This window comes from Taudactylus pleione, unplaced genomic scaffold (genome assembly GCF_031769625.1).
Source record: "Taudactylus pleione unplaced genomic scaffold, aTauple2 ptg000546l, whole genome shotgun sequence".
NCBI lineage: Eukaryota > Metazoa > Chordata > Amphibia > Anura > Myobatrachidae > Taudactylus > Taudactylus pleione.
In genome coordinates, this window is record NW_028284948.1 from 1186749 (window position 1) to 1208522 (window position 21774).

Below are 21774 nucleotides of genomic sequence, written 5' to 3' on the forward strand. Positions count from 1 at the left end.
GCTTACGTATAGTTTATGTGCCCATAAGATTCCCTGCATGCCCTCAGGTCTCCCAAAAAGCTGATTATATACTCATCAGATTCTTCCACATGTCTTTAGGACTCCCCATGTGCTCCTTGCAATGCTATCAAACCCCCAAATGCATTTTATGGCATAAAATCTCTTCTGGTGATGCACACTTACAACATACTTGACTATTCCCCTGAAATGTCCGGGATGACTCACAAATTTTGGTGTGTTCTCACATACTCCAGCTAGATCAGTGCAATCACCACAGATTCTACCCACTATTGGTATAATAACCGCTATAACCATCTCCGTCCACCATTCATTCACCTGGGGATGGGGACATTGCCACTTAAATTTTGGAGTAATGCAGTGAAATGCAGCAGCTTGAGCTGTAAGCATGACATTCATTGGTAAATTATGTCTATGTCTCCCATACAAGTTGTAAAGGCAATATTTTGTTCCTGTTAAGTAAAGCTTATTTGTATTTCTGGCATGCTGTGGAGGATGGGAGATGTAGTTCTCTGTTCTCTGTCCAGGAATGATGATGTTCGTCCGTGCAAGATGACGTTTTGCCTCTTTCTGAGTTCCGTTTTTTTGGAGGGAAAAATCCGAACTCCACGTGCAAACTCGAACCTATCCGAGCCTGCACATCCCTAGTTCAAAGATCTTAACTGAAGTCATAAAGACTATCACATCTTAAAACAATCACTCCTGGCTCAGATAGTTTATGCCAAAATATTAGAAATTAAAAGCACCTTTACTAAGTCCATCAGCACATTGCTGCTAACACAAATCACTCCTCAGACTTTTATTTTATCAATCTTTCTTGCCCATCTCAGAGACCTTTTTCCCTAGGGTATGGTGCAGCAGTCTTGGACAAACCTTCTCTCATTTTTTAACCAATGACATTTAGGAACATTATTATCTTTCTCTCCCCGTACCACAAGCACATGGAGGTAATAAATCATTTTTCTGTTAGACCTCAGTGGACTTTCTACGGCTGCTTCCTGCCCCACCACCTCTTCAGTTCTCCTTTGCTGATTCCATAGATCCATTTTTAAGAGATTTGTGAGATGAAAGCCACATCTACTGTTATAATAATAATAATAATAATAATAATAATAATAATAGTATTAATAATTATTATTATTATTATTATTATTATTTCTTCAATAAAGGCATTTATAGAAATTAACAAATAACTAGTTTGCTCGACTTTGGCTCCAGACTGTGTAAAGACACTTTGCATATTATTAATTATTTTAATGGAAACAAAAAAACTGTAAGATATTTCAATTGTTTGTTGTAATTGTGCAGCCATAGAATTTGGTAAGGTTCTTCTGTATGGTTATTCTATAAGTGTATGCAAATGATATGCTAATGTATTGATAAGTACTATGGGGCTGATTCTGAGTCGGTTGCATATAGCGAATTTTAGCTACTGCGTATGTGCAGAAGCGAATCTATTCTCTGTAAAGCACTGCGGAATATGTGTGCGCTATAGAAATAACTGGTAATAAATATATATACACATGTTGCATTTATCTGTCCGATCCTGAGTCAGAAGGATCTTTGCTGGATCTTGCTCTGCGTGAAATGGGCATTTTGGTGCAGGTTCTGGCCAGTGACAATACAATCGCACAGAGCTGTTATCTTGAGGGAGTGTTGTGGGCATGGGCATTTTAAGAGAGGAGGGGGCCCGTGTACATACTCAGTGCGGGCCCCCTCCTCTCTTCAGTGGTGCTGCAATGCAGTAGATTCTAGCTCAATGGCGCTGTTTTCCCGGGGACAGCAGTACTGCACATGCGAAAGTCACCGGAAAAATGGCCGCCGCCTTTCAAAACCCTTGTGCTTTCACTCAGTTTATTCAAATACCAGCAGCAGTTGGTAGAGCCTCCAGTGTCGGGAGAGCGGAGCGCTGTGCAATTCCTGTGCCTATTGGGGAGATGTATGACAGGCCGGCTATCGAGTGGTAAATGTCCGGACCTGCTTTGCCTTTTATCACAGTGAAGTAGGTCCTGAAACCGCCTGCATGTTTGATTTCTGGGTTTGGCGAAGAGAGAGAGTGCTAATTATCCTGTCTGGCGAATCGCACTCTCCCACTTTCGTCTTCTGACTGGCGCTTGCAGTGAATCTACGCATGCGCCAGTCTAAAATTCCCAGCGGCATCCGTGCCGTTTAAAAAAAAAAAAACAGCAGCCAGGGTCAGTACTGTGATGCGGCAAGGGCAGCTGCCGAAATTGATAGTTGCAGTTGTCGGAACGGTCAGTGCTACTGCTATTCAGAGACTAATCCTATTTCGCCTATTACATTGCATTGACTTTCCGCGTATGCGAAAAGCGGATGGAATTGAATACGGAGATAAGTTTCCGACAGGCGAAAAGACGTAATCGGCAATACTTTCTTGGCTTTTCGTGTCTAATTGAATATGGCCCATAAGTATAGATTCTGGTTTTCTGTGTGTGTGTGTGAATTTACAGCAGGTTGCTCTCCTACATTGCTGTATTTGTATAGTTTCATATATTATTATAGATTGTTAGTGTTCCCTCTAGCTCCGGCGGCAGGCAGGGCGCCGGAGCTAGAGAGGGCAATGTTGTGCGCCCCCCCTTGGCGCGCGCGGCCGAAAAGGGGGCGTGGTTATGAAAAGGGGGCATGTCTATAAGACGCGTCCCCTTTTCGTCATACTTGGGGGCGTGCCCGGCGCTTACGGACATGTCGGGCAGCCCCCAAGCGCTGCAGAAAGGGAGAATAGATGTCGGGCGTCTATTCTCCGGTCGTGACCTGGTCACCGCATTTTTGTCCAACCGCGGGACACTGCGTCCCGCGGGTGAGAACGGCTCCCGCAGGCTGTTAGGGCAGGGCGCTTTTTGCCCTCCTCCTGGAGGGCAGGGTGCTTTTTGCCCTCCAGAAGGAGGGCAGGGCGCCGCGCCCCGCTAAAACAGCCTAGCGGGAACGCTAGATTGTCATTGTTATAATAACCACCCCAACAGCCCAAACTTTGAGAATGTTTAACCTCGTTTACACATCGATTGATGCGCCACCCATATTATGTACAGTTCCGCCTACCTCTGCCCCATCTCATGAGGAGGGGGGCTCTGCTTTTTTGTCAGTACCGAGACCCACAATTTCTGATGGCAGCCCTGACTATGCCCCTGGTTGTACTGCAGGTGGGGCAGATTTAAAATGTGCAGAGAGATTTCGATTCGGGAGGGGCGTGTCCAAACTGAAATCTAAATTGCAGTGTAATAATAAAGCTGTACAGCATTTGTGGGCTACATGCAAAAGTAACATCCCCACATCCCCACATGAAAAAGCAAAGCAGCAACCCCACATGATAAAAAAAAAAATTATGTATTTGCACCCCTTGCATTGCATTATGGTTTGACCAGGTACATAGGGCCTGATTCAGCAAGGAACGCAGATGACAATTTGCACGCACAAGGTTGATGTTTTCGCACTGCGCATGCATCGCACTGCGCGTGCACGAACTAGCCAGTGCGAGCGGGTAAGGGTACACAAGCTAGACGCAGTGTGTATACAGACCATTCCGATATTGATTCACAGGAAGTGCCGTTTGTGGGTGGTGATGGGGGGTGGTCGAGCCAACGCAGGCGTGCCTGTATGATGGGACGCCGTTATAGGGGCATGCATAATGTAGGCAGTGTGGCGGCATACGCTGCCAAACGACTCGATGCACGAGATCAGGTCAACCTCTATTGTGCGTATGGTTCCGATGGTTCTCGATGTTACCAATGTTTCCATTGTCTTGCTGACTACTCAGGCTTTGAGTAAAGGGAAGTGAGCGGCATTGTGCAGTGCTGGGCGTCTGCATCTTGTGCTGCGTTGCCGTGCGTATGCATTCACTAGCATATATTTGCAGCGGCCGAATGCGTGCGTGTGCACACTTGCGTTCCTTGCTGAATCAGTCCCATAGAGCAAGTTACTATCTTACTCTATTTTCAAATCGGAATCAAGCCCTATGTTCTTCCTCCGCAAGTAATTTCCTTTCTCCTTTGTTTCCCCTTTTTCAATCTATTTTGATTCTCTCTACCTTATTTTTGTTCATCACCCACCACACCCTCCTGCTTTCACTTTCATTGCCTTTAGCACTACTCAATGGACAACACAACATAACTTATCGTAAGCTGTCACAATGCAGATGCATAGCTGACTGTTCCATCTTTATAAGGCTGTTATACTTGCCTGACAGACTATGGGTCTGATTCTTATTTGCATACAAGTCAGTTTGTGGACGGAAAATGCGACTTTTAGCAAACTGCGCATGAGTTGTAGCCTGCGTATGCAACTTATAACAATTACAGCTGATTCAGAGTCGTTTGGATCTCAGCCGTATATATCCCCTTGCGACTATGAAGCAGCTGGGCATTCGCACATAGTGAAACTAATGCTGGGTACGCATTAGACAATCAGCAAACAATGCGATGGTCATCCAGACTTCCCTTGAACTCCCTAACAAACGATATAGGGCCTGATTCACTAACGATCGCAACTGCGATTACGCACGCAATCGGCCAATTGTTGCTTTTGCGCATGCATCGCAGTGCGCATGCGCAAACCGGCCACTGCGATCGGGACTGCGAACGCAGTGATTATACAGACCCATCGCAGAGTGATTGACAGGAGGTGCCGTTTGTGGGTGGCCGATGGGGTGGGGGATCGGCGAAAATGCAGGCGTGCCAGTGCGTTTGAATGCTTTTGCATGGGCGTGCATAAATTATCAACTGCAATGCCTTATGCAGCTTGAGTACTCATAGCGTGCGATGAAGTTAGCAATTTCTGAGTAAGGTCAGAGCTTGTGCAAGTGTGCGTAAGGCTGCAATGGTACTCTATGTTACCGATGGCTTTGCAGTCTTACTAAGGATTACGGATGTGTGTAAGGTAAAGTGAGCATCCTTATGTTGTGCTGCAACGGCATAGCGATCACAATGGATTAGCATACCATCACAGTGAGACTGTGGACCTCATTCAGAGTCGGTCATAGCGGCCGCACGGTCGTTCGCATCCGATGTTTTTCTTTCTGCGCCTGCACACGGCTAGCTGTGCGCATGTGCGTATGAGCTCTACCGATGCAAAATACTGTCGGTCGTAGGGCTTCCGAAACGGAAGTGGATTGCTAAAGTTGATTGACAGGAAAGTCCGTTTGTGGGTGTATACGGGGGTGGTGGTCTGCAAACGAAGGTGTTCTTCAGCGTTTCCAGGCGTTTTAGGGGAGTACATAAATTATGTGCTTCGTACGACCATGAATTGCGGATGCATGACAACGTCACTCTACGAACAGGATGATCGTCCAGGCTGAGGTAGGCAAGAAGCGTCCGTAAGCCACAACAGTACAATCGTTAATCCAATGTTACTTGTGATGTTTATAATTGGAACCACACAAACCAAGCAGCTAAGATTGGTGCATTGTAACTATTAACACTGCTAATTACCTTGTAACTGATTTCACTTGCGTGTGCATTAGGGAATTCGTAACACATATGTTTATTTATGCTTTTTAAACTTATTTTGTTCTGACATTTTTAAAAACATCTAGCATTGTGTTTTGCGTAGCAGCCTTTTCAGATACCATACTTTTTAAACCATGTATACATTGATATAGTTAAATATAGACATTTTGTATTAAAAAAATTTTATTTTTAGGAAATTAGCCTTTCATCACAATTTTACTTACAATTGTTAGGGCAACATTTACCTATAAATAAAAATAAAAAATAAAAAACACAATTCTAAAAATAAATTATTAAAAAAAAAAAAGAGCTTGAGACATTGGTGACAAGAAATATGGGGACTGGACAAGAGGTGAGGGAGGAGATATCCAGGGCTACTTTCGTCATTTGGGCCGGCTCGGAGGAAGAGGTAAGCTACGGACAGCCGACTGGCAAGTAACACGCCGACTGGCCTGGCCAGAGGTAGATGGCATTTCCTCAGGCCTAGGCATAGGGCTCTCCATACTTGCGGGGGTGGCTGTTGAGCTGCCAGAGGTGGTGGTCCTGGGAGGAAGGGAGTCTCGCTCCATCATGGCAGGTGGGTTTGCCTGCTCCTGGGTATTGGCCCAACGATCTATGGCCCCAGCAATGGTCTCCAGGGCCACCGCCACCCTCACCAGAGTGGTCTCCATCCTCAGAAGAACACATCTGTTCTCCTGAGTTTGGGAGACCAACCTGGTGAGGAGAGGCACTGCTCGTTCCGATGGTTGCCCTGGAGTAGACTCCACAGGGTCCCCAGATGGAGTACTTGGATCCTCCCCTGCAGAGTCTCCATCTGTGCTGGACCCAGACCTGTCCTCAGGAGCAGGCACTACCTCCTCTGAGTCTGGAAATAAAAGAAAAAACATTAGTATTTTTTAAAATTACAAAAACACATACACATTTGAGCTGTAGACTTTATTGCTTCCAAAAAATATTTACATTCTTGCACATGTGGAGCGTTGAAGTCGGCCATGTCAGTGTCCATAGTGGACACGTCGACTATCTCTTCCGTCACACATGCCTGAGCCAACGTCTCCAACCTCGTCAAGGTCAGCTCCTCAGGGATGGGACCACCACCTGTCCCCGCAGCATGGTCCACCCTACTCCGTAGCTTCCTCTTCAACTGGTACTTGAAATCGGTCCATCTGACAATGTGATTTTGCATTTTTTAAGGGTTAGTTTATTTAATTAAGATCTCGCTTTTGACTTCAGTACACTCGCAATATCATTTTCTTACCGTTTTTTCACGACTTTCATGGTTCTGTGGGTTGTCCCCACAGCATTAACAGCCCTGGATATCTCCTCCCAAATCCTGTCTTTGGCTCCAACCCCCATATTTCTTGGGGCATGGACAAGGTTATCCATTGTCATGGTACCAATGTCTCAAGCTCTATCCTTGAAAACGGAGGATTTCTTGGCCTTGGCCTGCTTGGCCCCGCCTCCTCCTCCTCTAGTGGTGGTATTGGATTCCCAGCACCTACAATATTTTAAAATTTAGTTTCATTAAAAAATGCATTTTTGGAAATTATGAACTGTTCTTGTGTTTTTAGCAAAATGTATTTAACACTTACCTGCCTCATTTGGCCTCTGCACACCATGCTCCTCGCTTGACATTTTCCAAACTTGTGAGAGAGCATGAAGAATAGTGCTTGTGAAGACTATTTTATAGATGTGAGCGCATCCCTGGATTGGTTACCCGTGCATCCCTACTTGCCTACGTACAATGCACACCTTACCTGCATTCTGTAATCACTGCGTGGGTTGGGCTAGATGTGAGCGCATCCCTGGATTGGTTACCAGTGCATCCCTATTTGCCTATGTACAATGCACACCTTGCCTGCATTCTGTAATCAATGCGTGGGTTTGGCTAGATGTGAGCGCATCCCTGGATTGGTTACCCGTGCATCCCTATTTGCCTACGTACAATGCACACCTTGCCTGCATTCTGTAATCAATGCGTGGGTTGGGCTAGATGTGAGCGCATCCCTGGATTGGTTACCCTTGCATCCCTATTTGCCTACGTACAATGCACACCTTGCCTGCATGATTCAATCATTGTGTTATTTTTGGCCTTATTTAAGGCCAAATGTTCCCTTACTTGTGGGTTGTAGTTGGAGTGATTTGTGGTGCAGGAAGGGATTGCTAGTGTTTACAGTGATTGGAGTTGTTTGAGTGGTGCTTGTGTGTGTTGTTTGAGTGGTGCTTGTGAGTGTTGTTTGAGTGGTGCTTGTGTGTGTTTTTGGAGTGGTGCTTGTGTGTGTTGTTTGAGTGGTGCTTGTGTGTGTTTTTGGAGTGGTGCTTGTGTGTGTTGTTTCAGTGGTGCTTGTGTGTGTTGTTTGAGTGGTGCTTGTGTGTGTTTTTGGAGTGGTGTTTTTTTTTTTTTGGGTGGTGGGGTTTTTTTTTGGGTGTGCCTTTTTTTTATATATTTTTTTGGGTGGTGGGTTTTTTTTGGGTTGTTTTTTTTTTTTTCGGGCGGTGGGATTTTTTTGGGTGGTGGGTTATTTTTTTATTTTGGTTTGTCCATACATTTCCAAACCCGGTTACTTGGTGAGTTTGGGTGGCCATGTTTTTTGAGGAAGAAAATAACAACGTTCTTGGCAGACTCCAGTAAGTGTGCCAGCCTACTGCAAGCTGTTTGTTTTTTGGTTGTTATTTTAAAACAAAAAAAAATGATTCAAACAATTATTGTCATGTTCTATTGTTTTGTTTTAGGTGTTTAACAGTCCAGTTTGTAATTGATTCAGGTAAGTGTCTATTTTTACAAACCTAAAAGTTTTTTGTATTTAAGAATGAAGTGTTTTTTGCAGTCTTTTTGACATTTAATAATGCATTTGTGGTTTATAATGTTAAAAAAAAAATTATGTTTTCAAAATTTAATATTGCCCAATTTCAAAGTTAAGGATTGTTTTAACAATAATAGTAGTAATAGTGGTGTTTTTTTGCATAAAATATTATTTTCTTTGTCTTCCATAAAATAAAAACCGTACACAAACAACACCTGTAGGGGTTTCCGAAGATGGCACATCCCGACCCTGTAAGAATATGCACCATTATTACTAAGCTAAGTATTTTTGTAAAAATATTGAAAAATCATTCTGAAAAACACTATTTTTTTTTATTTGTAACTTTACAGAGTGATGAGGGCCAGCTAATAGTGGCCATGTTGCCCCCCACCAACCTTCCTCAGCCTCCTCCTGGGCGTAGGCATAGGAGGCGTGCAAGGGCCAAGATATATAGAACACGTGTCACCCTTTTTGGAATGCCTGATGATGTGGTTGTAACCACTTATCGCCTGCCTCCAAATATCCTAGACACTCTTTCAATAATAAAGAATGATCTAGAAAGTCAGATTCACATTCCTACAGCAATCACACCACTTACACAGTTGTTGGCGGTGTTACATTTCTGCGCCTCAGGGTCCTTCCAAACCACTGTGGGGCTGGTGGGTGGCCTCTCCCAACCCTCATTTTCACGGATCCTGAGGCGTGTGCTAGATGCATTCTTCAATCATATAGCACATTTTATTAATATGCCTTTGGATACGGAAGCCCTTGATGTGGTAAAGCAGAAGTTTTTTGAGATTGCAGGCTTTCCACATGCCATAGGGGTAGTGGATGTCACTCACATAGCCCTTCAGCCCCCTGCATGCAGGGAACAAATCTATAGGAACCGTAAACATTTCCATTTGCTAAATGTAATGGTGCTATGTGATGCCTCCCTCCAGATCCTCTCCCTGAATGCCAAATTTCCAGGCTGCAGCCATGATGCGTACGTGATCCAGCATTCAGGGATTTGGCCAAAATTAAGCACACTGCAAGCTGGTGACACGTGGCTTCTTGGTAAGTATAAATCCAGTATGCAGCTATAGTAATAGTGTAAACATGTTTTCATTGACAATTTATGGAGCTTTTGGTGTCCCATTTCCATCAGGTGACAGTGGATATCCTTGCACTCCCTGGCTGCTGCCTCCTTATTTGAATCCCACACCAGGGCCACAAAGTCAATATAATGCCGCGTTTACTGCCACCAGGCAGGTGGTGGAGCGCTGTATCGGCCTTTTAAAGGGCTGGTTCCGGTGTCTCCATCACTCTGGTGGTGCACTCATGTACTCGCCGGATATGGTTTCTCGCATTGTGGTCCTGTGTGGGATTTTACACAACATTGCAATAAGGAGTCGAGTACCCATGCAGCCCGAGGATGCCTTACCAGAGGATGGCCCCCCGGAGGAAGGTGTTGTGATGCTGTCGGGGAGGGCCAGACGTGATTCTGTTATTTCCAGATTTTTTAGGTAATAATTTTTAAATTTATTTAAAATTTTACAGTTAGAGCAAATGTATTTTAAGGTGAACCTAATTTTTTTTTTTTTTTTGCACCAAAATCACAATACTTTCTAAAACTGAAAAACTAATGGAACCCATTGGCAATACCCTGTACTGTTTTTGGACAACTAATACAATTTTTCCGGATATACCACCACATGTTTAGTTAATTTTGTAAAAAAATTGTCTGTTAAAAACAAAAATTTATGTTTGATTTTTGCTTTGGTTGTTTATGTCTGACTAAGCAAGATATTTTATTTGTGAAAACCCTGAGGCCATTTTTTTGTGTGATTCTGTGATGAAATGCTTTTTACAATTAAAAGCATGTTGGCAACATGTTTGTTATTTAATAAATGTTTTACCAAAAAAAAAGGTTTGGAGTAAATGTATTTTGAAAGCCATTTTGAGGTGGATAATGTAGGGCAACCCCAAACCAAAAAAGAACAAAACATTATTGCAAATGTTCTTAAGGTTTACATAAACATTTTTGTATTAGTTACACTATGGAAAGGCACCCAGCTTTGTTCACAAAGTATTTGAAATGCAGAATTACACCATTTAATTTTTAAGAAAAAAGAGGACAAATGTTTTACAAAAAAAACTTTACTGGAAATATCTTAAATTATAAATGTACAAAGAGAAAAAGAAAACTAAAACCGCTCCAGACTCCCCACAATCCGCTGTAGGCAGCAGTAGGCCTCCAACAGATGGCCACTTCTACGAGTTAGCTCCTCCCGAATTCCCACCAGTATGTTGGTTAGATCTGTGGACAGAAAAATGTATTTGTAGGTTAAAAACATCTTAAAAATGACCCACATTTTAAAATACACATTATTCAATGTCCAAAATAGTGGGTAGACACAATGATGTTAGGGTGTGTTCTAAAGTTTCCGCCACACAACATTATTATTATATAGAAACTTTTATGGTGTAAAAACACTTTGAAACACTAACTATGTGGCATAACCAAAAAAACCCTAGGATGATTTCTAAACAACTGGGAGGTGTCTTAAATCATGATGGCCATATCCTTAAAACACACTGCACGTATTCACTTCTAGAATGTTCGTGATAATCCAAAAATACAGTGTGTTTGTTTGCTATGGCTAACATCACTTTTCCTAATGAAGTTACATCTTAGTACATTTTAAACACAGTGTACACAACATTAACAAAGTTAGTCTGGTTCCTATCACCTTCCCAAGTTCTGTGACATGTTTTATTTAAATCTAAAATACATCCAAATGTAATCAATTTTTACACCAAATAAAAAGCATTTTGTAAACCCCAAAAGGCATACATTTCCCCCCCAAAAAAAGGGCCCAGGCACAAAACATAAGCAAAAAATATTGAATAACAGGATTACTGTGCAATGATTATGACACCCATACTGTAAAAAAACAAAAACAAACACACAGCCTAAAAAACATGGATAACAACAACACTCCAAAAAAAAAAAAATTTATAATAAAAAACACATACCATTCGAGCATGGCAACGAAGCACCCGATGGAGATGGTGCTGGAGATGCAGATGGGGAGAAATTTGGAGTTGGGGGAATGGTGGGAGGGGAAATGGAGTGGCAAAAATCAAAGGGAGGGGATATTTGTGTTGAGGACTCGGGCACGGGAGTGGAGATTTGGGATGAGTGGGCAGGGGAGGGAGGAATACTAGGGGAGTTTTGGAAGAGGGAGGGAGGGTTACTGGGGGAGTATGGTGGTGGGGAGGGAGGGCTGGGTTCAGCGGATGGGGAAGGTGAGGTGGAGGGCTGCAGGTTGGGACCTGCATTGCGTCCAAATCTGCGGGCCCTTCTCTGTCTCCGCTGTTTTTCTAAAATTGAAAGATATTAAAAAAACTAAGTTTAGTTTTCACTTTCGGCTACACAATACAAGTACACTTTACACATTCAGGACAATAGGGACAACATACAAGAGGGTTTGTTTACATGTAATAAAATAATTGGAAAAGGAACATACATTTTTAACAGTCCACTAATTATAACATTTGTACAAACGCATACTTACGTCTGCGTAATCGCGCCTGCAAATTTCCCAAAAGGACTGGCGACCGGCGGCGCAAATCCGACCACCGCCTGTCTAGTTGCGCTATATTGCGCCTATATACCGCACTGCGAAGGGCTCTCCTCACCTCCGCATAGGCCGCACGCTTTATGCGGTTAGAAATTGGAGGATGGGCGTTCGTAATCCGCCTGTCCATAATATTGACAAGAATCAACAATTCCCGACGGGAATTGGCCAATCCTTTAATCATGTGACCCGAAAAATAAGGTCAGATTTGATTGGATAAAACACGCAGGGTGCAATTGCAAACATAAGAGTGCAAATGATCCTAACGCAAAATGCACATGCATTTTTAAAGTTAACACAATTAGCAACAGTACATTCACAGATAATAAACATTACTTTGTTTTGGAAATTTTGAAAAAAAACGAGAATGGAGAAAACACCCACAAAAAAAACAATAAAGTTTATTGACACATGAAAAAAAATGAATAAAAAGAACAGCAAGAGTTAAATATTCTTAATTAGATAATTGACAACAAGCTAATAACAAGCTGTTCGATAGTCCATGTAAACATGACATGTGGCCATCAATACAACACATACGGCCGCAAACATCAGAACATAATTAGCATACAGTGACTGACAGCGCCTGACTACTACTGTCTCGTTCGTTCGATCAGATCAGTCGGTAGCTAGAGGAGGTGCAGTGCTAACGAATGGGCGTCACTTTTTCTACGATCGACCAGCCGTACGATCAGATTTTGCGGCCGTAGCCCGTACGACCGTGCGGCCGCTACGACCGACTCTGAATGAGGTCCTGTGTGTGGAATCGCTATTGCAATCGCAGCTGCGATCCGTAATTAATCACGCCCTTAGGGCCTGATTCAGAGCCGCTCGTAAGCGGCCGCTCGTTCGCTCCGAGCGTTGTTTGCCCAACTGTGCATGCGTACGGATCGTAATACGCATGCGCGAACCAGTCAGTGCGGCCGAAAATCGTTTGTTCGCTAAATAGCGAATGCCTGCTAATATGAGTGACAGGAGGAGGCGTATAAGGGGAAGGTGCTTGAAAACGGGGAGTGGAGATCCGAACGCAGGCATGCTTAAAGGTCAAAACGGGCGTTTTATGGGTGTGCATAATTAATACAGCAGTGTCATTGAACACGTCACTGGGTTATTTTATAGTCAGAACTGCTCGCAAGATTGTGGTAGGAAAAACCAACCACAAGAATAGCGAGCAGTTCATACGCTGGTCGATGTACTCGATTAATCTAATAAATAGCGGATGTGACGTAGGATGCGAGCGGCCAGGGGGCGTAGTTATCCAAAAAACGACCGCAAGTTTTGATCGCTCGTTCAGACATAGAGGTGTGAACAGACCGCAAAGAGCGAACGGTTCATTTGAATAGCCACCCCCTTTTCCTGAACGACCGTCCGCAAATTGCGTCCGGCTCTGAATCAGGCCCTTAGTGCATACACACTGTGCAATCTTCCAAACGATATATCTTGCATCATTTGGTGGTTAGATTGTTACCTATGTAATGTTAATATATTGCCTGGTCGTCCGGTAGTGCGTACCCACTGCACAATTTGCGGGAAATCATTAACAGGGTCACTGATTTCTTGAAGGAACCTCAGAGACAGAACAAGTATAAAATCTCCAATGCCCTAACTCACCAAGTGGAGAAGGGTGTATCAAAATGACCAGTCGTCTTTGGAGATGAAACCCCTGAGCAACCAGTGCCGGACAATGATGCTTTTACTCCAGATTGGGGTACTCTCCCGAATTAGATAGATTTGCGAAGCTTTGCCCGGGTCCAGCAAAATAAGGCTGCCATCAAGAATGTTATACCCAACCCAGGTGAAGCCAAGGGCGTGCTGTAAACCACCTTCCCTCTGGTTTCTGAGCACCTTTCCAGTTCCCCGGGACCTTCAGCTGTTTCGCTGGCAGATACATTGTCAGCGGAACAACGAGAAGCAGAGCTCTTGGCCCACAACAACCGGGATGTGTTTTCCCCTCTGCCGGGGTGCGCTACCTTGGTGGAGCGCGACATAAATACACCTGAAGGGGTGGTCATAAAGCAGCGACCGTATCGCATTTCTGAGGTGTTGTATCAAGCTCTCTGGCAAGAGGTAAAGGAGATGCTTCAGCTTGGGGTCAATGACAAGTCCAGGAGTAATTGGTCAAGTCCTATTGTCCTAGTCCCCAAGCCAATGGCAGCAATCCATTTCTGTAACGACTTTAGACATCTGAATCAAGTTTCCCGGTTCGACGCATACCCGCTACCTCGGGTGGACAAACTGGTGGAATATTTGGCGAATAGCCGGTATCTTACGACCCTAGACCTCACAAAGGGATACTGGCAAATTCCCCTAAGCGAGTCCGCCAAGGAGAAGACTGCCTTCTCGATGCCGGATAGCCTATAGCAATATAAAATTCTTCCTTTTGGCCTTCATGGGGCACCAGCGACCATGGATCGCCTACTAAGGCCTTACCAGGGGTACGCCATAGCCTATTTAGACAACATTGTCATATATACCGAAGATTGGTAAACACACTTGCCCAAAGTCCAAAAAGTGCTGGACAGTTTAAGACAGCATGGGTTTACGGCTAATACAGCCAAGTGTACCATCGGACTTTCAGAGGCTAATTGCTTTAGGTATGTGATTGGCAAGGGACAAGTGAAACCCCAACTAAGGAAAGTGGAGGCAGTTAAGTCCTGGCCAAGACCCTCCAGCAAAAAAACAAATGAGGACCTTCCTTGGGTTGTGGGGCTATTACCGCTGTTTAATTGCGCATTTCGCCTCCAGAGCTTTACTGTTGACTGAAACCCTTAAGAATGCTCAGCCGGAAAGAATCCGCCGGTCCAAAACAGCTGAGGCAGCATGGGAAGATATGAGGACGGCCCTGTGTTCCAATCCGGTCCTACAGGGACCTGATTTCCAGAAACCCTTTGTCCTGCAAACCGATGCCTCCACGACAGACTTGGGAGCTCTTTTATCACAGTCCATTGTGGTTGAAGAGAAGTCGATTCTCTAAGTAGGAAACTGCTGCCATGCAAAACAAAGTAAGCTATACAATGTACAATGACGCCTCCATGCTAATTATGGACGCCCATTAAACTCCGTTTTGGCGCCCAGACACGCCTGCGTTCGCACCACCTCAATTCCCCGTTCACAAGCACCTTCCCGTTACCACCCACAAACGGCACTATCTGTCACTCAAAGTAGCGCTCAGTCTGTGTTCAACGAGCGCACGATTCCTGGATGCAGTGACTGGTTGGCGCATGCGTATTTTGATGCATACGCATGCGCAGACGGGCGACAATCGCCCATAGCGAGCGTTCGCGGCTTAGCTTCCGGGTCTGAATCAGCCGCACTGTTTCACAGAAAACCTGCCTGTCATGTGTCCTGCTTTCTGTGACCCTGTTACACATCATAAACAAAAAGAAGAGTACAATATAGTATGACGCGGATTAGAATGATATATTGAGTGGATCGCATAATGTGCACGCCCGATCGTGCATGCCCATAGGTCATTGATTGCATCGTCCCATGTGCTGTGCCGCACAGCAGATGGGACGATGCAATGAACGACGTCATGCTGCTAAATGCAGCATGTAACGATACATCACGCCATGGTACACAGCATCGTGCAATGTGTACGGACGGCGCAATATGTCGTTACATCGTATCGGCTGGGTACACCATTGTGTAGTGTATACGCATCTTGAGGCACATTCCACTAGTCCCTAGGAGAGTTATCGCCATTCACATACAGGGGCTTATGCAGAGTTAGTAGCAAAGTAAGGAACAAATTTACTAGAGGACAGTCATTAAAGTTGCTACAGGGTAATCCATGTGTCAATGCAAGGTTTGCAAATGCGTTCTTTTCTATTCTTTTATTTGCATGCAATGAAAATACAGGCTGCTTTTGCATGTAGCAAAGAAATATTTTGTTTTTCACATAGACATTCAGAATTAAGCTAAGACACACCCTTTCCCAAATGTAAATCTGTGTCATTATAAATCCCTCCCACTGCAGTGCAACATAGTTTTGCCAAGGTGCAAATTCGCTCTTTTCTTTTTTTTTCGCTCTGCTCCAACTAACTGCATTGGCCCCACAATGCCTACCCCCATAGTGCCTACTTGCGCTGGAGTTTGGCAACAGCAACATTTTACTGAAAGACATGGTGCAAATGTACCATTTTTTATTCCAATTGTAATAAATGTAAAACAACAAAAGTTATATTTTGATTCTTTTAATATCATTTCACATTTTTATTTATTTTTGTTTATATATTATTGTGTTTAAATATGTTGTATGTACCGTAGACAAAACAACATATACACTTCCCCCTGGATGCTAATATATTGCTGTGTTTCCATGTACATTGTACTGTAGTAGTGTTCGCGGCAATGGATATTCTGGAAGGAATGCAACTCTCTGGGGTAACTGTTGCTGGTGTAGGAATAGGATATAAGGGGCAGGGGACTGGAGAAAGAGGAGGGGGCCTTTGAAGTTGGTAAGGGACACTCTTTGTGAGTACATATCACCCTTTCACACCCGAGCTGGCATATTATAGTCCTAAAATGCATTCAGTGACCCTGGAATTGATTTATGTCAGAAGCTCTCCCAGCACTTTGGTTGCCCTGGGATTCAGTGTAAGAAAGCTGCCTCTTTTCACCCGTTTCCAAGGCAACCTCTGGAAGCCGAGCATCTGAGAACAATTTGGCTGAGGTGAGAAATGGTATGAAATTCTGTGGGAATGGATGCAAGAAAGGCACCCTCCAAATTCCTTATGGAAAGCTGTGAAACGCAGAGTTTATTTCCGATTTTGTTTCTGTGGCAAATATCAAGGTGCTCAAACTTAAGTTGGTTGTAAACTGTTTCTGCTCTCAGCATGAAGAAATAGATTAATTAGCACATTGTTTCTGGGATGAAAAGATCTAATGAAAGATTCTGAATAAAGTTGTAGAACAACGCATAATCCAAGAGAACATCTGCTTGGTATGTTAGCACCTATAGCTTATAGTTAACAAAAGTTTTTTTTTTTTTAATAGACATCATGAACTTGTATATTGGATGTGAAAATTAAATATTACATACATAGCAATCACTCATTTCCCTTATATGGGAAAATTAAAACAAGAATTAGGTGAGATTTATTTAGCAGTTTCCCTTGTTATTTAATAGACAACACTCCCCCATTTCTTCCAGACACCCTTGGTACCAATAAAAAATGATTAGAAAAAGTATGACATCCATGAAATTGCTGTTTTCTACTAAAGTTGAGTGAAACTTACTGACTATTTGTATATTTCCTATTGATTTTCTCTGGTTAATATCAATAGAGATGAGCGGTTTGGTTTTGGCTCAGATCTTCCCATCAAGTTCAGGTCTCAGAACGTGGCAAAACTTTATCTGTGGCGAGATGTCCATGAAAGATGACGTTGTGCCTTGTTCTGAGATCCGAACTTATCAATACTATAACTGCCAACTTGTAATAAATATAATGAATATGAGGCTGCATTGAATGCAGACCCCCCCCCCCACACACACACACAAACACACAGTTTTCCTCTGTTGCTTGTTTCAGTGATTTCATATAGTCTTCATAAATCATATCTGGAATATCTATATCATTGTTTTGTTTGCCACTGATTGTCAGAGAGACTTCCTGAAATAGTATCAATCTTCCTGATGGGTCTAGCAATTTCCCTGATTGCACCTTACCCCCGTTATGAAGCTGTTATATAGAAGAAAAAACATCTGCTTTGGGATTTTTTACATTTGGATGTAAGTCAATGTTATGACACGCATCTCAGATGTAGCAGACACGCCCATTTTACCGCCGGGCATATAGGTGTTGCTTACACAATCTCCCTGAAAAGCTTTTTCAAAAGTAGGCAAGTATGGTTAGATTTCATCGAGCATTGTATCGCAATGAGTATATTTGCCCTGATGACTTGGCCACATTTACCATTTAGGTCCCTCTCTGTCAAGGGGGCAGGAAGTTGGTGGTCGGCCAAAGTACATCGGGACATGTCAATGATATGTGTGTCCAAAGACGGCCATATATCATGTGCAAATGACACAACCCCATTTGGGAGCTGACGGTGATGACAGCCATGGGCTACATCTAATTTGTCACGATGCACCCAATTATTCTATTATTTGGAGGGAGCGAGAGGTACATTTGCTTCTTATGCTAAATTGGTCACATCCCACAGGCAACTCAGCATAGATAACAAAATATGTTTTTTTTTTCTTTACAGGCACATTTTATGTTTGTGCTTAGAAGCATATTGCGTGCAACTATAAATCGGGCTCACAGTGCTTAGTTATGGGATACAAATTCTTGTTTTCCATAAAAATAATTTATATTGGACCTTAAAATGTATTATTTCATAAATCAGAACACAGAAGATATTTGCAGGAGAAGCTATTATAAACACCTCCTTCATCCTCTATCCATCTCCTTTAAAGATCCTGCACCATTTCTTGTAACTTGAACGCCTTCATATTTTTGCACGAGGTGGATCGTACTAGCACCATGGGACAGAGCTGCCATCTCAAGGGTAGGGTTTTGGCATTTTGTCTTGCCTGACAAGCTGACATTGAATAGGTTTCCTGCCCTGAGTGTTCTGCCAGAGTCATTAGCGCACAAGAAGGGTTTGTGCCCATTGGCAGAGTCTCTGAATGCTTTTCATTCATTTCTCTCTGGGTATTATACATCCAGTCTCTGAAAAGCAGCCGCTCTTGATTCCTATCAAACTGAGCCCAATTCTCGATGCTGAGAACCTGTCTCTGAGAATAAAAGTAGTTCAGTTACATAATTTACTTGTGTACAGCACTGCCAGAGTAAATGCCACAATTGTTTAATGTGTTTCATATGTTTACAGTTGTGTACACTTCCTAGCTGGTTCTGTTTACATAGCTGGAGAAAATGTCTTTGAAACATATCCAACCAAGGGATCGATTCAGTTATCCTCAAGGTGGGTAAGTTGCCGCTGCAACGGTGTGGAAATGATATCAACAGCAGCTCATCTCGCACCCCTCGCGGCCCAGTCTTTCTCCAGACTCGCAAATCTGGAGTTACTGTAGGTGCGGCATATAGCTTCAAATACTCACGTGGGCTTGCAGGGAAAGTCTAATTGAATAGACCACTAATGTGTGATTTCAATCAGCCGTGAGGCGAGCGAGTTGCCGTTGCAACGGTGTGGCTCTCGTCAGACTTGTTTGTATGCAACAAAAATCAGTGACTTCGGAGGTACCATAAGTGCAGTATATAGGCGTATTTACTCGTGCTGAGGACCAACTCGCAGATAATTGAATCAAACCCTAGGAGTTACACGCTTACTATACTATACACAGTAAACTAACTGGATGAAACATAAAGGCCTATTTTCTATTGTATCATATTAACTATGTCTCTATCCTCTAGGGATGTCTCATCATGGAGGATATTCCCACAATGCACTGTTCTATGCTTTGAGAGATTGTAGTATCCGGCACATTGACACAGCCAAACGGTATGGCAATGAGGAACTAGTTGGAAAAGCAATATCTGACAGTGGAGTGAAAAGAGAAGATTTGTGGATCACCACTAAGCTGTGGCCAGGGGACTACGGATATGAAAAAGCCACACAAGCATGTCTAGATTCATGTAAACGGCTCGGATTGGAGTATCTAGGTACGAAAAATAATATATTGTGGTTGCTTTTGGCGGCATATAGCAAATCTTAAATGTCCTTGTTTATGTTCCTCTAAATAGTTAATTGGTCTGCTTTTATAATATCTGCAATCAGAAGCATGTAAAATTGCTTAGTAAATATATAAACAACTCAAAAATCCAAAGGCTAAATATAGTATTAATGGCACTATACTGGAAAGTACTGAAGAGGAAAGGGATCTAGGAGTCACTATTTCAGGTGACTTAAAGGCAAGCAAACATGGTAACAAAGCAATGAGGAAGGCAAGTCAGATGCTTGGTTCCATAGGGAGAGGAATCAGTAGCAGAAAGAAAGAAGTGATAATACCACTGTATAGGTCATTGGTACGTCCTCATCTCGATTACTGTGTTCAGTTCTAGAGGCCATATCTACAGAAGGACATGAATACATTAGACGGGCAAGGGCAAGTAAAATGGTACAAGGTCTACACCACAAAACATACCAGGAAAGACTTAAAGATCTTAATATGTATAGTTTGGAGCAGAGAAGGGAAAGGGGGGACATTATAGAAATATTCAAATATAAAAAGGGTTTAAACAAGGTGCAGGAGGGAAACATTCTTCAAAGAAAGAGAAGTATTAGAATAAGAGGACATGTTCTGAAACTGGAGGGTGGTAGGTTCAGGGGAAATTTGTGGAAAAATTACTTTACAGAAAGGGTAGTGGACAAGTGGAATAGCCTCCCATCAGAGGTGGTAGAGGCTAAGACAGTAGAGCAATTTAAACATGCATGGGATAGACATAAGTAAGGATCAATAAGGGTTGAAGTAACAATATGTTTAAAAATGGGGCAGACTAGATGGGCCAAGTGGTTCTTATCCCGACGCCAGTATCCCGACAAAGTTAGGATACCGACAAACCTCCCTCCATGCAGCCTAAACTTAACCCTTCCCCCTAGCAGCCTACATGCTTTTCTGCATCTCAGCTGACTGCAGCATCAGCTGATCCAGCGGTCAGAGGAGATCAACGCTCAGCCCCCCTTACAGGTAAGTGTGAACCAGGGGCAGGGGGGCGAGGGCAGCAGCCACAGGGTTATGGGAGGCAGTGGAAGGTCAGTGTCAGTGGGCAGTGGAGGAGGGGGGATCAGCTTTGGCAAGCAGGCAGCGGCAGGGGAGGAGGGGGCAATGGAAATGTTTAGCCGGGCAGCAGAAGGGGGGCCAGGGCAGAGAAAGGAACAGTGGCTACAGATGGGGGTAGGCGAGAGGGGTGTAAGCAGAACCGGGCAGCAGCAGGTAGTCCAGGGCAGGCTTAGCGGGAGAACGGGGAGGCAGGAACCTGGGCTGCAGAACCAGAGAGCCGGGGAAGACAGGCAGCAGCCGGAGCAGAGAGAATTCACAGGGACAGAGCTTTATTGCACGTTCTGGTTCGGCTAGGGATTTTTAATATATTCCTGTGCTATTTCTTAAATTTGCAATATGAATTTAGGTGAAAATATCACACTATAACCACATTTGAAATGCGGATTGTAGTAAATAAGGGCCCAACTCATATGTTCTTGTGTTGATTTGTCATACAACATTTTGACTTCAGAATTTTAGCTGGTCATTTGTGTTTTAAATTATTGGAATACCTATTGACGATACCAATAATGATTTGGATTGAGGACTGTAATTATGGACTTGGGATAAGGAATGGTAAACATATGATTTACAAGAAAATGTAACTTAATGCAAGAAATTACTGTATCAGCATTTCTTCAGCACTCCAGAAAGGAGATTAACAGTTGCCATCTTGCCACAAATGCAGTTAAGGATTTGGCATCCAAATTTATAAAGTCTCAAGGAACAGAGGCCGCTCCTTCGGTAACTCCTCCGTTTGGCCAGCCACCCCCCCCCGACCCGCCTACCAAATGGGGTGAGCTGCCAGGTGATGGTCGCGACCATCGGGGCTTGCGACAAGACCCTTGTGGTAGGGTCTCGTCTGCCGCAAGCCCCAGTGAGCTTCCGGCTCTAGTAGAGCCGGTAGCTCACCACTGACATCACTTGTGATGTCAGTGGGGCCGCCCTCAAACGGCAGGCGTTCCTTCAGGAACGCCTCCGTTTGGCCAGCCACCCCCCCTCGACCCGCCTACCAAACGGGGCGAGCTGTCGATCAAGATCGACAGCCGCCCCTTTTGGATGCGAGCGCCGTAGCAAGTGATTTCTCGCTCGCTCCGGGGCTCGCGCACGCCGCATGTGCGCACTGCCCGGTCATCGGCCCG

The 21774-nt window shown here is 43.8% G+C and overlaps 1 protein-coding gene across 6 annotated transcripts in view; it reads left to right on the forward strand.

The window, feature by feature from the left end:
- The window catches only part of LOC148500820 (putative oxidoreductase ZK1290.5), a 179050-nt gene that overhangs the window by 9909 nt on the left and 147367 nt on the right, over positions 1–21774 (forward strand). For 3 of the 6 annotated variants that reach the window (XM_088451306.1, XM_088451308.1, XM_088451307.1), the window contains exon 3: positions 19287–19535. In XM_088451306.1, coding sequence (XP_088307432.1) covers positions 19287–19535 — 249 coding nt within the window. Of the gene's footprint in view, positions 1–9657; positions 9787–18744; positions 18838–19286; positions 19536–21774 lie in introns of those variants that run through there. The other 3 variants (XM_088451310.1, XM_088451309.1, XM_088451311.1) reach the window with 3 other exon arrangements.